The 16,020-nt window shown below is 49.7% G+C and overlaps 1 protein-coding gene across 11 annotated transcripts in view; it reads left to right on the top strand.

Moving 5' to 3' along the window:
• Positions 1-16,020, top strand: part of gulp1b (GULP PTB domain containing engulfment adaptor 1b) — a 530,845-nt gene that overhangs the window by 378,987 nt on the left and 135,838 nt on the right. For all 11 annotated transcript variants that reach the window (XM_038789197.1, XM_038789196.1, XM_038789195.1 and 8 more), the window contains one exon: positions 14,360-14,431. In XM_038789197.1, the coding sequence (XP_038645125.1) occupies positions 14,360-14,431 (72 nt within the window). The remainder of the gene's footprint in view (positions 1-14,359; positions 14,432-16,020) is intronic.

Below are 16,020 nucleotides of genomic sequence, written 5' to 3'. Positions count from 1 at the left end.
CCAAATGTTGCTATTGTGTGTGCCCAGATCTGGATTGCCTCATTAATATGCAAAGTGTTTTGCTATTAACACCTTTGGTTGAGATCTTCCACCTGGCCAGAAACTAGTTTTGCTGCGTGCAAAATGCTAATCAGTCTTTGCAGACTGCTTGTCTTGGCTAAACTGCTTTCTCCCTGCAGTCTTAGCAGTTCTCCATTTTGTTAGCCCAGTGTCCATCTTAGGTGGCTACATTATAGGCTGGTCAGGTTAGACATAGGTCTTCAGTCAATCTAACATAGTGTCGACACACAGTGCAAGTATGTTTAACAGCTTAGTTAAATAAAATAGAGTTGTACTATTACAAGTGTTGGTAGGCTGTCTATGTTACTGCTAAGGTAAACGCAGTCTCCACAGATCCAGAGTACCCAACACATCAGTCACAGAGTAACAGAACGGTTACAGCACAAGAGGAGGTATGCCATTTTGTGGTAAAATTGATGAACATTTATAGTTGCAATGTATTATATGATTTCTTTTTGCAGTGCCTCAGTTCAGTAGCTGGACAGTTGTAAAAATATCACTTTAGGTGTTTAATACTCAGAAAAAAAGCTTTGTTGAAGATTCTATTTTGTATTATCAACATGAAGCATGTGTTCGCTAGTAAACCTACCAGTAAATCATCAAAGGTTTACAATAATTGTTGAACTTTTCTTGCACCAACATACAAGTAATTGGAATATGCAGCACAGAAACGGATCACTCAGCCCACGGGCCCATTCCGACGTTTATGCTGCACTCAAGCTTCCTTCCTCATCTATCAATGTGATCTACGCAGCCTTTCTCATCTCACTCTAGCATGGTCCCTAATTCCCTACTCCTTCATCTAACCTCCTGTAAAACACGTCTATACCATGCAACGTGACTATTCCCTATGGTAACAAGTTACATATTCTCACCATTTTCTGGCTGAGGATATTTCTTCAGAATTACCTACTTGATTTTGTTGGTATTCATGGCCTCTGGTTTTGCAACTACCTCACAAACCGAAGCCCCCTCTCATTGTCTACTCTATCAAAACCCAAGTTTAAAGACCCCTCTTCTGCCTTCATTTTTTTTCAAGAGAAGCGCCTCAGTTTGTTTTCTGTTCCTCAAAGATATTCTTTATTTGATAAAAATTAGGAAATTACATTCCACAGCAGTTCAAATTGAAATTGGCTAATATGCAATACAATTGAAGTTCTTTCCATACAGCATGAAGTGCTTCAATATAATTGCAATTCTATCTGATATTTACAATATACATTCCTTGAGGGAGGATACTGTCATCTGTCCCTTGGTATATGAAGGCAAGTGGACTTTGGACAGTCTTTTCCCCATTGAAGTTACTGCCTCAATGTGGTAGCTTCAGGTCATACTTCTTGCATAACCAAAAAGGGTTTACTGAGAACAAGTAAAAGGATAACTGTATACAGGCAAAGAGGTCTCTGAAACAGGTCTTCACTCCATGTTTCCGGGTCACCAGTAGCGGAATCGGTGCGTGTGTGGTGCCAGTTTTTCCATCATGGAATTCCACGTATCCTCCGTTGGCATCAGCACTTAGATGCAGGAACGGAGAATTCAGCCCAAGATCTAAGCAAATCCAGAGCTGAGAACCCATTAGGAGCTCCGCTGGCATAGCTCCAGTGGTGGTATGTGCCTTAGGATTATATATAAGAAGGACGTTCAATATGGTGTCTAAACATAATCCTGTGGAGCCGCCTTTTATAGCCGAAAAGGGTTTTTTGAGAACAGTCTGTTAGGCTGTTTGCTTATTTCAAACTTGAAATTCTAAACTGCTCTCTCTGTTAATTCGTTAGCTGCCGGGTGGTAAGGGGCTGTTCAAATATAGTGGCTGCCGTCTGTTTTGACGAAGTGCTAAAATTTCTCTCCAGTAAATGCAGTGCCATTGTCAGACACCAATACCTCGAGCAGGCCACGGGTAGCGAAGATGCGGTACGTAGTGTCAATGGTGGCTGCTGAGGTTGCCATCGCCATCTCCTGAACATCCAACCATCACAGTCAGCACCTGGAACAGGGCGGCATGGCTGTGCATGTGCTTGTGACAAGCGCGCCAGACCCCCACGATGACGCCCACCAGGGGCATTGAACACCACGAGACGAGGAAAGCAACTGGCTGCCTCCACCTCTGATGTGCATCCTGTGGAAACACCTAGACATAGCAGTAGAGCTAGGAGGCAAAGCACATTGAGGATCACCGGGGGTGTGGGGGGTGTTGGTGGGGGGGGGTTTAGGTAGGGGACAAGAGGGGGGTGAGGGCGAGGGTGGCACCATCGGGAGGGTGGGGAATTGTCAAAAACAGTATACACCCTTGTGCACAACCAGTATGATGCCTCTGTCACTTTCTTCCGCAATGCGTGCTGACCTCCGAACCCTTGACCTATCTCTCCAGGCATCCCCCCTGCCCGGGCACACCGTGTGAAGGTGGTGGATGTGAGCGTGCCACTCAGACTATGGCATTGATTGAGGAACACTGGCACTCATCTTCCTGCAGGTTATCATCACCCCCTCCCCCTCCCCGTGACCCGCTGATGGTGGTAACACAATTCCAGCACCCTGGAGTGACTTAACACATATCCTGGGAGGGTGGGAGATGGGTAATGTAGCGAGGACGAACCAGGCCATGTCCTAAGTGTATCAGGCGCATACGAGGGCCTCCCTGGTCCTCCGGGCTTGCCGGACCCTTACTGTTGCCGCCTGTCCTGCAGCCTCAGCTGGTCCTCCGGTTCCTCCCTGGGCTCATGGTTCGGCACCACCTCATCATCCTCAACCTCCTCCTCTTCCTTGGAGGTGGCCACATGTTCCTCATCACCAAATCCAGCACATCGCCCCGCTGCTGTGCCAGGTTGTAGAGGTCACAGCAGACCTCCACAAAGAGGGTGACACTCTGGGGAGGGGGGTGTATTGGAGTATATCATTAGAGCGATCAAGGCATCAGAACCGCATCCTGAGGAGTCCAATGCAGCGCTCAATCATAGCCCGGCCGGCCACATGGGCCTCATTGTACCGGGTCTCCGGTCTCCGGACTGGTGTCATTAGCCAGGTCACCAGCAGGTACCCCTTATCCCTCAAGAGCCAATCACCCATCCTGGGGTGGCCCTCGAAGAGGCCGGAGATGACCAACTGCCCCAGGATGTAGCTGTCATCAACACTTCCCGAGAAGTTGCATCATCTTCATGTGGTGGTCGTACACACAAGCTCTATGTTCAGGAAGTAGAACCCCTTTCGGTTAACATAGAACATCCTCAGATGGCCCAGCGAGTGTAGGGTGACATGCATGCCATCTATTACCTCCTGAATCTGGGGCATCCCGGCAATGGCAGAGAAACCTGCTGCCTGGGCATCTTGCTGGACTTGGTCCATGTCAAAGTTGATGCAGTTTTTAACCCGGGCAAACAGGGCATATGTGACATGTCGGATGCACCTGTGGGCTCTGGCCTGCGAGATACCATACAGGTCCCTGCTCGAGCTCTGGAATGACCCCGAGGTGTAAACGTTCAGACCTGCGGTGGCCGTGGCGAGTGTCCTCCTCGATGTGGTGCCATGTCCGCGAGGACATCACCTGGATGTCACCTAGACCAGATGCCGGTCTCCTCCCCACTCCACTCACCCACCCTCCACATGTCCCCAGAGCTGTGGCCAAACCCATGGGTGTGCGGATGTTGGCTGCTGCGTGTGTGATGTTGCCTTCTGCAGTGTTCAGGCACAGTGTTCAGGCATCGTGGTCTGATTTGGAAGCTAGGCAATGACTCCCACATGCTACATGTTCCTCCAGCCCACTGGGATCCACTTTGGTTGTGTGACGTGCTCACTTAACAATGATTGCCAATTCCCTATCAGCGATAGCCTTCAGCTGCAAGGCCAGAGTCCTTGTGGTCTGTGGAGCAGACGGGCAAGAACAAGGTTCCACACCCCCTCACCCCTGGAATGGATACACATGATCCAGGGGTTGGCATGGTGGTGCCGCATGTGGTTGCCCCCCCCCCCCCCACCCTCCGATAGCAGCTCCCCCTTGCGGAGGGACTCCCATCCCCAGCCGAGGGTCCCCCACAACCACCGAGGAGGCCCAGCGCCCCTCCAGGACCTTTGCCTGTGAGCAAAGTTGGCTACTCCCCTCCTCAGCTTCCCACAGAAGCCCTACCACCAGGTTTCACTTCTTAAAAGGGAGGACCAATCGGCGCCAGCGTGACTGCTTGCTGAGGAGGCTGATGAATGACAGGAGGCCATTGGATATGCGGTGGCTCCCATTAATTGTATGGAAATAGGGATTAAGTGGTGATAATTGGTTTCTCACCACGCAAAGGCGGGATCCCGATTTTGCCTACGGGAGCAGGCCGGTTGCATCCCAAAATTTGGCAGCTGGCGCAGTTCTCGTTTTCGGCCTCTCCCGCTATTCACCGGCCTCGAGCAAGAGCGCAACACGGCTGGAGAATCTTGCCCTTTGACAGTCTGCTCACAGAACCATTCGACAGGATCTATCTCCTTTCCCTGCGGGGGCTCAAGGATGTTTCATGTAGACCACTGATGGACTTGTGGTCATCTACATGAATCTCTGAGGGACAGATGGTAAGGCACATTGTGAGTAACTGGAGCATTCTGTGCCATTGTGACCAGATCCATCCTTCGCAATACAAATAGTGGGGTCAGATGGAACCTCAGCACATAGCGACACTTGCTATTTGTGCACTGATGGTCTGTGCTCAGCCTGATAGTGCCACAAATAAAGGTGGTCATCACAATGAGGGCTACTTTAGGATATTTTGTTCCCCCTCTTGTGCACATTTACAGACATATTGGGCGCGATTCTCCGCAAAGGCGGAGAGTCGTGAAGGCTGCCACGAAAACGGCCGTGTTTCATGGCAGCCTCCGCGCCCCCTCCCGGGACCCGATTCTGCTCCCCGGTCGGGGCTAGCATCGCGGCCCCGTGAACTACGGCATTGTGGGCTTAACGAATTTCGCTAAACCCGCGCGCCAAAGTTAGCGACAGCTGACGCATATGATGACGTCAGCCGCGCATGCGCTGATTGGACGACTCCAACCCGCGCATGCGCGGATGACGTCATTCGCGCATATGTGTCAGACCCGCGCATGCGCGGTCCGTAATGCCCCTCAGCCGCCCCGCAGACTTATCCTGCGGGGCGGCGGACAGAGAAAGAGTGCGTGGGAATCGGACCCGCTGCCTGCGATCGGTGCCCGCTGATCGCGGGCCCATGCCACCCTTGGCACGGCCGCACCGGTGGCATGGTTGTGCAGAACGGTTGCCGCCGTTTTCACGAACTTGTATAGCAGGTGTATTAAAATTCGTGAAAACGGCCGTAAAGGCCTTGGAAATCGGCCCATCGGCCAGGGGAGAATCACTGCTCGCCGTAAAAAAATGCGAGCAGCGATTCGTGTCAGGGGGCGGGCGTGGGGGGGGGGGGGGGGGGAGAGAATAGCGGGATGGCGTCGGTCCAGCGTCGCCGTAAAAATTTGCGCCGCCCGCTATTCTCCGCTCCGTCGTGAGTGGGGAGAATCGCACCCATTCAGTCCGTTTTCGATCTCCAAACAAAATGAAAGATAGCTCAGGCGATCACCAAGGCATAGCAGTGGATCGGGCCGATATCTGTGTCATAAAGAGCAATATTGAGAGAGCCTCACACCTGATGACAAGGCCCAGTATAATCGCAGCAAGACATCAGTGCTCGTGTACTCTAATCCTCTCACAATAAAGGCCAGCATACAATTTGCCGCATTTACCACCTGCTGTACCTGCATGTTTACCTTCAGTGACTGGCGTACAAAGACACCCAGGACTCGTTGCACATTCCCCGGTCCTAATTTATGACCATTCAGATCATAGTCTGCCTTCTCGTTTTTGCGACCAAAGTGGATAACCTCACATTTCTCCAAATTATACAGCATCTGCCATTCATTTGGCCACTCACTCAACTTGTCCAAATAGCATTGAAGGATCGCTGCATCCAACTCACAGCTCACCCTCCAGCCCAACTTGGTGTCACCTGTAAATTTGGAGATATAACCTCTTATTATCTCATTATCATTAATATATATCATGAATAGCTGGAGTCCTAGCTGCCTAGGGAAATTAGTGATTAGGAAATTACTGCCTGCCAATTTGAAAAAGACCCGTTAATTCCTACTCATTGTTTCTTGTCTGCCAATCAGTTTTTTATCCATCACAATATATTACCCCTAATCCCATGTGCTTTAATTTTACTCACTAATCTCCTTTGCGGGACTTCGTCAAAAACCTTCTGAAAGTCCAAATATATTACATCCACTGGCTCCCCCTCATCAACTCTACTAGGTACATCCTTGAAAATGACAATAGATTTGTCGAGCATGATTTCCCCTTCATAAATCCATGCTGACTGTCCGATCTTGCCACTATTTTCTATGCGCTCTGCTATAAAATCTTTGATAATGGATTCTAGAATTTTTCCCATTCCTAAAATCAGGCTTACTGGTCTATAATTCTCTGATTTCTCTCGATCTGCTTTTTTAAATAGTGGAGTTATATTAGCTACCCTCCAATCACCAGGAACTGTTCCAGAGTTTATAGAATCCTGGAAGACCACCAATGTATCCATTGGTTTTAGGATTGTGGCACGGTAGCACAGTGGTTAGCACTGTTTCTTCACAGCGCAGGATCCCAGGTTCGATTCTTGGCTTGGCTCATTGTCTGTGCGGAGTCTGCACGTTCTCCCAGTGTCTAAGTGGGTTTCCTTCAGGTCCTCTGGTTTCCTCCCACAAGTCTCAAAAGACGTGCCTATTAGGTGAATTGGACAAACCGAACAAACGCCTGAGTATGGCGACTAGGGAATTTTCACAGCAACTTAATTGCAGTGTTAATGTAAGCGTACTTGTGACAATAAAGATTATAAAATATATATATATTTCTAGAGCCACTTACTTAAGTACTCTGGGTATAGATTATCAGGCCCTGGGGATTTATCAGCTTTCAATCCCATCAATTTCCCCAACACCATTTATTTACTACTATTGATATCCACAGTTCCTCCCTCTCACTAAACCCTGCATTCCCCAACATTTCTGGTTTGTGAAGGCAGAACCAACGTATGTGTTTAGATGCTCAGCATTTATTTGTTCACTATCATACATTCCCCTGTTTCTGACTGTAAGGGACCTACATTTGTCTTCACCAGTCTTTTTCTCTTCACAGATCTATGGAAACTTTTACAGTCAGTTTTTATGTTCCCTGCAAGCTTACTCTTGGACTCTACTTTCCCCGTATTAACCAATCCCTTAGTCCTTCTTTTCTGAATTCTAAACTGCTCCCAATCCTAACACCTGTTGTTTTTCTTGGCCAATTTGTATGCTTCTTCCTTGAATCGAATACAATCACTAATTTCCCTGGTAAGCAATGGATTGGTCATCTTTCCCATTTTACTTTCGTGCCAGACAGGAATAAACAATTGTTGTAGTTCCCCCATGTGCTCCTTGAATATTTGCCACTGTCCTATCCACTGTCATACCTTTACATAACGTTTCCCAACCTATCATAGTCAACTTGTGCCTCATACCATTGTAGTTTCCTTTATTAAGATTCAGGGCCCTCGTCTCATAAACAACTACTTCATTCTCCGTCTTGATGAAAAATTCTATCATATTGTGGTCATCGTCCCCAGGAGGTCTCACACAACTAGATTGCTAATGATTCCATTCTCATTGCACAGTACCCAGTCTTGGATAGTCTTCTCTCCAGTTGGTTTCAGAAAACCATCTCGTGTTCACTCCAGGAGTTCCTCCTCTATGGTATTGTGGCTAATTTGATTTGACCAATCTATATACAAATTAAAATTACCCATAGTTACAGATGTTCCTTTATCGCAAGCATTTCTAATTTCATACTGAATACTGGGACCTGTACAAGCAAGATAAGCTGCATCTAAACAGAGCAGGGACCAATTCCCTTGCAGGATGATTTCCTAATGCTTTTGGGGAGGGTTTAAACTAACTTGTTGGGATATTGAAATCAAAAAGTAATATTGACGAGGAATACCAAGGTGCACAGAGTAATGGGGAACACAGATAGCATTTAGATAATAATAATAATCGCTTATTGGCACAAGTAGGCTTCAATGAAGTAACTGTGAAAAGCCCCTAGTCACCATAATCCGGTGCCTGTTCGGGGAGGCTGGTACAGGAATTGGACCCGTGCTGCTGGCTATGTTCTGCACTACAAGCTAGCGATTTAGCCCCCTGTGCTATATTAAGTTATTAGGTAGGGAGAAAGTAATAAAGTCTAAATTAGGATTACTGTGCATGCATTTGAATGCAAGAGTGTGGTAAATAAGGTTGGCAAATTGCAGGTGCAGATAGCCATGTGGAAATATATTATGGTTATAACAGAGATCTGTCACAAAGTGCAGAACTGGGTATTAAACATTCTTGAAGGCAATGTACACAGAAATGATAGGAAAGGAAGGAAAGACAGGAAAAGGCAGTATTTATTAAGGCGAGCGTTGCAGTGCTGGGGAGAGATCATTGATAGGATTCTACATTGGCCGACGCCGGAATCAGGAAACGTGATTGGGCGGAGAATAGGTTCTGACGCCAAAATCGCGGTGGGTGCCGATTGGACCCCAAATCGCAATTCTCCATCACCTCGCCAGCGGCGTCAATGCGTGCCAGAACACACACCGTTTGCATATCATTAGTGGGCCTGAACCAGTATTGTCCGCGGCCACACCAATTCTCCGCCTCCAATGGGCAGAGTTCACGACCGCACAGTTCACTAGTGCTTTCAAAAATTGTAAAACCAGCGCCATGGCTGATGAGGGAGAGAGAGGGGAGGTTGGACACAGAAAGGAGTGACAGTGGGCTGGACGCTGGCTGACTGGTCGGGGTGACCTCCCCACAGAATTTGGGTGGAGTTTAGACATGGACCAACATTACAGCGGCCTGCAAGGCAGCCATCGTGCTGCGCACCCCCTGGCCCCTGATTCTGCAGTGACATTGGCCATTTGGATGCCCCCACATCCCCACACCCCACCATTGCAACCCACCCCAAACCAGACTCAACCAGGGTAAGCCTACAGCAGGCCCTGCTGGGGCCATTGTGCAGACCCCTGGTGTGGGCAGTGCCAGCCGACTGTATCCTTGGATCAAGGGCAAGCGCCAAGGCAGAGGCCCCCATGGTGCCGGTCACCGACGGCCACAGGGGAGCGGGGATGGGGGTGGAGGGAGGGGAACATGCGGGTATAGGGCCCGCAGTGCCAACCGGAGCCACCATATAGCCCTGTGGAACTGGTTGGGCACGGGGGAATACACCATGCTAACATGTCGGCCTTTCACCCCCTGCAGACAATGGATATTGGAAATCAACCAGCAATGATGCCATTCCTGCTGGTCGCCACTGCCCTGGGGGATGCCCTGCAGCTTTACGAGCTCGAGGAGGAAGAGAAAGTTGCAGCAGCAGAGTGTGCAGCAGTGGAGTGTGCCACAGAGGAACAGGTGGCAGCCGTCCAGGATGAAAAATGAGCAGTCCAACAGGCCGAGGAGGGGGAGATGGCAAGGAGGCACCGCACGAGGCCTCAAGTGTACCGGCACCACCTGTCATTCGAGGACCTTCTGGACCGGCCATGGCATCAGAGACTACAGCTGAGCAGAGAGACAGTGCGACATATCTGCCAAATGCTGGCGCACCTGGCACCATGGGGGTATGGGGAGGATACCCGCTCCCAGTGGCCATCAAGGTGACAGTCACCCTGAACGTTTATTTGATGATCACCTTCCAGGCGGCGAGTGGGGACCTGGCAGGTATCTCACAGACCTCGGCAAGCAGATGCACCCGCGGCGTCACGGAGGCCGTATATGTTCATGTGGTACAATACATCCATTTCAATGTGGTCCGAGCACACCAGGCGGCTTGGGCGGCAGCGTTTGCTGCCATCGCTGTGATGCCTGGGCCCAGGGGGTGATCTACGGGATGCATATCCCCAAACGAGCCGCTCTACACAAACCGAAAGGAGTTCCACTCAATGAACGTGCAGCTGTTATGTGACCATCTGCTGCACATCATTCACGTCTGCGCCTGATACCCGGACAGTGTGCATGACGCCTTCATCCTGACGATTCCAGATATGTTCGAGAGGCCCCAACCCCCCCCGGTTGGAGTGTTGGCTCCTGGGCAACGGGGGTTATCCACTTCGGTCGTGGCTGAACACCAAGCCCACAGACCGATGCAGAGACCGCTACATCTACACCCATACATTGACCAGGAGCGTGATCGAGTGGTGCTTTGCCTTCCTGAAGATGCAGTTCAGGTGCCTGGATCACTCTGGAGGGTCCCTCCAGTATGATGCTGAGAGGGTCGCCTACATCGTGGCATCCTGCTGCGTCCTCCACAACATAGCGCAGCAGAGGGGCAATGTGCTGGAGGAGGGGGTGGAAAACAAGGCCTCGTCCGATTAGGAGATTAGGAGGATGCAGGAGAGGGCCAGCCATGGGGCCCAGGAAGGCAAGGGAGGCTGCATGACATGTGCGCCAGGGCCACCGCGCACAGGATGCTCTGATTGCCTCCAGGTTGTCCAACCGTGGGGGGGGGGGGGGGGTGTTGAGGGACTGGCATGGGGCACGGACACCTCATCCAAACCCCAACCCCCCTCACTCACTCCCCCCCCTCCCCCCCTGCAAGCAACTCCCTCCGTAATGCATATCTGCCTCACTAAGGGGTGTGGGCCCTAAGTTGGCAGCGGGTCTTGGTCCATCGGATGAAGGATGTTGACGGCCGGCTCTGCGATGATCTCTGATGCTCTACGTCGTCGGACAATGTCTGACTTCTGCCCACAGTACCACTTTCCACTTTCCACCGTCCACCTGGGAGTTCCCTTCCTGCGAGCTGCCCATTCCATCACATCGTGCCATCAAACCTCTGGGATGACAGTGGGTGGGGACGGTTGGGGGGGGATGGGGAGTCCACAACGTCCGCCCATTACCCCCCCCCCACCCCCCGCCCAGCTTAGACCCGCCCACTCCTCACATCCATCCGACAGAGCTCCAAGACAGATTGTAACAGTGGTAACAGGAGTTTAATGTGAAAAAATAGTTACAGATTTGTGCCCAAGTCTTGAAGCTAATCTGTGCCCTGCACCCGTGCCAACTTAACTAGCGTCTAATTTTCTGGCCTTAGGTGCCCTAATGCTAGGTCTATGTGATTCCCCAGATGGTACAGCAGGAGTGGAGATGGCCTGCTGTGATTCCCGCCCTGTGAACTGAGCCTCTGTTGACGGGCCCCACCACCTGGCGCTGCCACTCCTGGAGGCCCGCTCTGGTCTCGACCAGGTTCCATATGCTCGTGGTCATGGAGCACAGAGAGTGGACCATCTCCTTCTGGGATTGCACCACATCACCCATTGACTGTGCCACCACCTTCTGGGTCTGTGCCACATCAGCCAGTGACTGCGCCGTCTCCCTCTGGGACTGGGCCACCTCCCTCTGTGTCTGCGCTTCGTCGGCCAGCACCTGGCCAATGCTGGCGATGTTCCCAGCCATGGCCTGCTGTGACTGGGCCACACTCAGGAGACAATGTCCTGGTGGATCTGGCACATGTTTGCCTGTGAGTCAGCAACCCTGCCCTGGGCCTTGGACATGCTGAAACCATCGTCCCCAATGTCTGCAGCGCGGATACCACCCATGTTGGCCTGGGTGGCACCACCTTCTACTGCTGCACATGGTTGGACTCCTCCAACTCCGCCTTCAGGTGTTGGATGCTCGCCGCCAACCCCTCATGTAGACCCTGACTCTGTGACTGCATCCCCAGGATTGATGGGACCGTTCATTCCAGAAGCCCGAAAACCATTTGGATGGCAGCTAGTTCCTGGGGTCAGCCTGCCCTCTGACCTTCTGCCCCTTCAGGTGTTCCCACCTCCACCTGCTCTACTGGACCAGCTGTGTGGTGCGCAGCAGAGAGTGTCCCAGGGGCCTCTTCACTAAAGTATCCAACCGAGGTGAGTATCTCTAGGATGGTGGAGGCTGTTGGAGACAGCTGTAACGGAAAATCACTTGTCATCCTCCGACCCAAATTCCTGAGTCTCGGGCAGAGGGCTGGTGACCGAGCTGCTCCCATTGCTGCTCGGCTCATTGCTCTAGCTGGGGGCGGGGGATGTCAGATGGACCTATCCCATCACCAGCAGGTCCTGTAAGGCACAAGGTGAGACGCCTAAATGGGCAACGGAGTGAGGGTGATGTGGGGGGAGAGTGGTAGTGGTTTGCGCGTGAAGGCGTTGAGGTTGAAGGTGGTTAACACACTTGGCATGGGGAACCGCAACTAAGCGTGGTTTCACTTCCTTGCCTGCACCAAACTCCACCTCGGCAACCTCCCTTTCCTCCAGGCTGCCGACCATGTCCAGGACCCTCTGCTCTGCCACAGTGAGGGATTGCAGATCCGAAAGTCCCCCTCCTGTCTTCTCTCGTTATTGGTGGCTGTGCGCAGCCTTCTCCTGAGGGTGGGCGGGAAACAGAAAACGACAGTGTTAGACAGTCTGACACATGCAGCCCAGGGTGTGGGTATCTGGTGGCCTCAGTGGCCAGGGCACCCGGCCATGGCAGCCAATATGGGTGCCGGCATGTGGTGCAGGACGGGGGCTCTGCCATTCTCCGGGTGGGGGGAGATGTAGGTTTATGGGATTTTGGGATGGGGGTTAGTGCCAGGGGCACACTGCTGCCTACTCACCCTCGCCAGGATGTCGAGCAGTTTTTTACAGCACTGCTGGCCAGTATGGACGACCTTGTCCACTGCGTTGATGGCCTCTGCCACCTGCGCCCAGGCATGACAAATGGCAGCGGTTGGCGGCCTCCTTTCCGGGCTGATGTACAGGGTCATCTTCCTCTGCTCGACAACATCCTGGAGGATCTCAAGCTCTACATTTGCGAAACATGGGACACACGTTTTACTGCCATCTTGTTGGCTGGAATGGTGTGGGGACTGAAGTGTGTAGCTTGCCAGCCCCCTGATTGTCAATCGTGAAACCGGCAAATCCGACACCGTTTCTCATTGGAATTGATTGTGTCCCACGTGGCATCGCTGCTAGCCCCTTAACAGTAGCTGAATCGGTCCAGGGGCAGCACCAGTTTTGCTGTCATGAAAGTCCACGGATTCTGCGTTGGCGTCAACACTTAGTCTCAGAAACGGAGAATACCACTCAATGTCTGAGAGGGTCAAGAACAATTCTATTAGTTCAGAGCTAAGGAACAAAAAAATACATCACTCGGTGTGGCCTATAAGCTACTCACTAGTGGGAAAGGTGCAGAGGAAGCTGGAGGTGGAAAGATTATAGGGCAGGTCTCTTCCCACTCCATCACCCAACCAATTGATGGGGAATGTATCCCCACCAACATTGGCTGCCTCACAGCCATTTAATGCTCCATGGAGCCTTCATTTCATAGAATTTACAGTGCAGAAGGAGGCCATTCGGCCCATCGAGTCTGCACCAGCTCCTGGAAATGGCACCCTACCCAAGGTTAATACCTCCACCCTATCCCCATAACCCAGTAACCCCACCCAACACTAGGGCAATTTTGGACACTAAGGGCAATTTATCATGGCCAATCCACCTAACCTGCACATCTTTGGACTGTGGAAGGAAACCGGAGCACCCGGAGGAACCCCACGCACACACGGGGAGGATGTGCAGACTCCGCACAGACAGTGACCCAAGCCGGAATCGAACCTGGGACCCTGGAGCTGTGAAGCGATTGTGCTATCCACAATGCTACCATGCTGCCCATATTTGCTGGAGAAGAGACTTCTACCCCTGTCTCGGGAGGAAGGACTGCCTTAGGTTGGATACTTTAGTGAAGGACCGTCAGCTCTGCAGACCCAGATTTAAATGGTGGCTACTGTTGGAACTATAGGCCGTCCTCAAAGAAGAGGAGCTATTGGAGGCTCGACTTCAGGTAAGTCTGGGGTATTGGTGAGACTTGGCTGGCAGGCCCCAGTAAAGGAGGTATGGAGCTGGGTTTGAGAGGCCAATGGGGAGGGTTAAAGGGAAGATATACCTTGTGAGCGGCACCAGCTCACCCAGTAAATGCAACCTGCCTAACCACCTGGTGTGATCATTTGAATAAATAACAGCAGGAACAGAATGAGGCACTTATATGGTCACTAATCATACATTATAAACAGGTTAATTGTTCACAACTAGATCCCCTATTCTGAGTGCCGAATTGTTGTTAAATACTTTTTTGCTACATGTGTCATTCCAATCAGATTTTAAACTGCCCTGCACAGTCAGAAGTGTAACCAGATGATTTAACGTTGTGCACGCATTTGTTCAATAATTACAATTATATCTTTCAGTTTCTTGGCAATGCTGAAGTTGAACAACCAAAGGGTACAGAAATTGTGAAGGATGCTGTTCGTAAACTCAAGGTATACGTTTCCACAGTTTTAACTTGGTTTTATTCCTCTTTGCAATCGTTTTAGTTCATTTCTCAACGGAGAGGCAAAAAGTAACGTCTCCCTAAGCTTCAGGTGCTCCTAATTTGCTTGTGATTTGGAATGAAAGCAGAATTATTTTAAATCTATTGGGGGTAGTGGCTCCTTCCTTACATGCCAGTGCACAAATGTGCTTAGATGTTAAATGTGTGCAATCCTCGAAGAAATAATTTCGAGTTAGATTCTCACTACTGAACAATTAATCAGTAAAGCAATTTAGCTATAGATATTGGTCCACTCTTCGATTTTTTTAAAGTTCTATTCCCCTACCACCCAAATCAACCTAATCACATTACTCACTGTTCAAGAAAGGTACAGCATTAAGTGCATTTGCTTTCTTTTTATTAATTATGGCTTTGTTGGAATTAGACATTCATTTGAGAATTTGCGATGGAACAAGTCAGAAACTTGTCAGAAGTGTGCATATTTGAACTCAATACCAATAATCTATACTTTACTCAATACCTTACAACAGCAACAAATAAGCTATTTTCCCCTCATTAACTAATATTTTTAACACTCGAAAGAGCATTTTATCTGATTTAAAACCTTAGCCTCAGCCGTTTTCATGGTGTCATCATTGTCTGTTGGACTGTCTTTCAATGCCTTTGTTAAGGATTATATTTGATTTCTCTCAGAAGCTCTTGATATGGTCTAGTTCTGTGACCTGAATTTAGATTGTGAAATCTGAGGATCAGCAGTTTGCATACTTTCTTTGGCTGCATCAATGTTTAGATTTTCCAGGATTGTTTCCACAAATTGGTTTTAATCCAGCTCTTCACCTCTCTTAGGAAGTTACATGGCTTTCAGTAGGAGAGAGATATGGAGCATATATATTGTGGTCCAAGATTGCGAATCAGGCTGAATGGAAGAGAAGGTCCTTTCCTGTCCACCATTGTTTGTATGTTCATTATCAGCTGCACTGATGGACTGTTTTCCATTGCTTTATCATTTCTACATATTTTCGCAAAATTCTTTGAACATAAGCTGGAAAACAAATTTCGAAGGTCCTAATTATGTTGATTGTCAATATTGTATTCAACAGGAGCAGCAGCTACTTGCAATTTTATAGTAACCATCCCATTCACAGAAAGCTTATCAAACATTTTTTTGATGCTGAGCTACATAAAGAGGTATCAGGGACAGGTAGCCAAAAGCTCAATTGTAGGGGTAGGGCTTAAAGAATGTATTAAACGAGGAGAGTGAGGTGGAGAGTTTCAGCGAAGGGAATTCTAAAGTTTACACCTGAAGCAGGTGAAAGCATGGTTACCAGTGAAGAATTGACCGATGTCAAGGAGGTGTAAGAAACCGGAATTGGATGAGTTTGTAGAGTTGGAACAGGTGACCAAGTAGGAAAACTGAGGCTATATATGGTTCTGAAAACAAGGATGAGTATTTTTAAACTGAGCCTTTGCCGGACTAGGAGCCAATAGAGGTCAAAAAGAAATAGGATGAACCGGACTTGGTGAAAATTAGGATATGGTCACCAATGTTTTTTTTATATACATTTAGTGTACCCAATT

Source organism: Scyliorhinus canicula, chromosome 2 (assembly GCF_902713615.1).
Source record: "Scyliorhinus canicula chromosome 2, sScyCan1.1, whole genome shotgun sequence".
NCBI lineage: Eukaryota > Metazoa > Chordata > Chondrichthyes > Carcharhiniformes > Scyliorhinidae > Scyliorhinus > Scyliorhinus canicula.
This window is presented reverse-complemented; position numbering and strand designations above follow the sequence as displayed.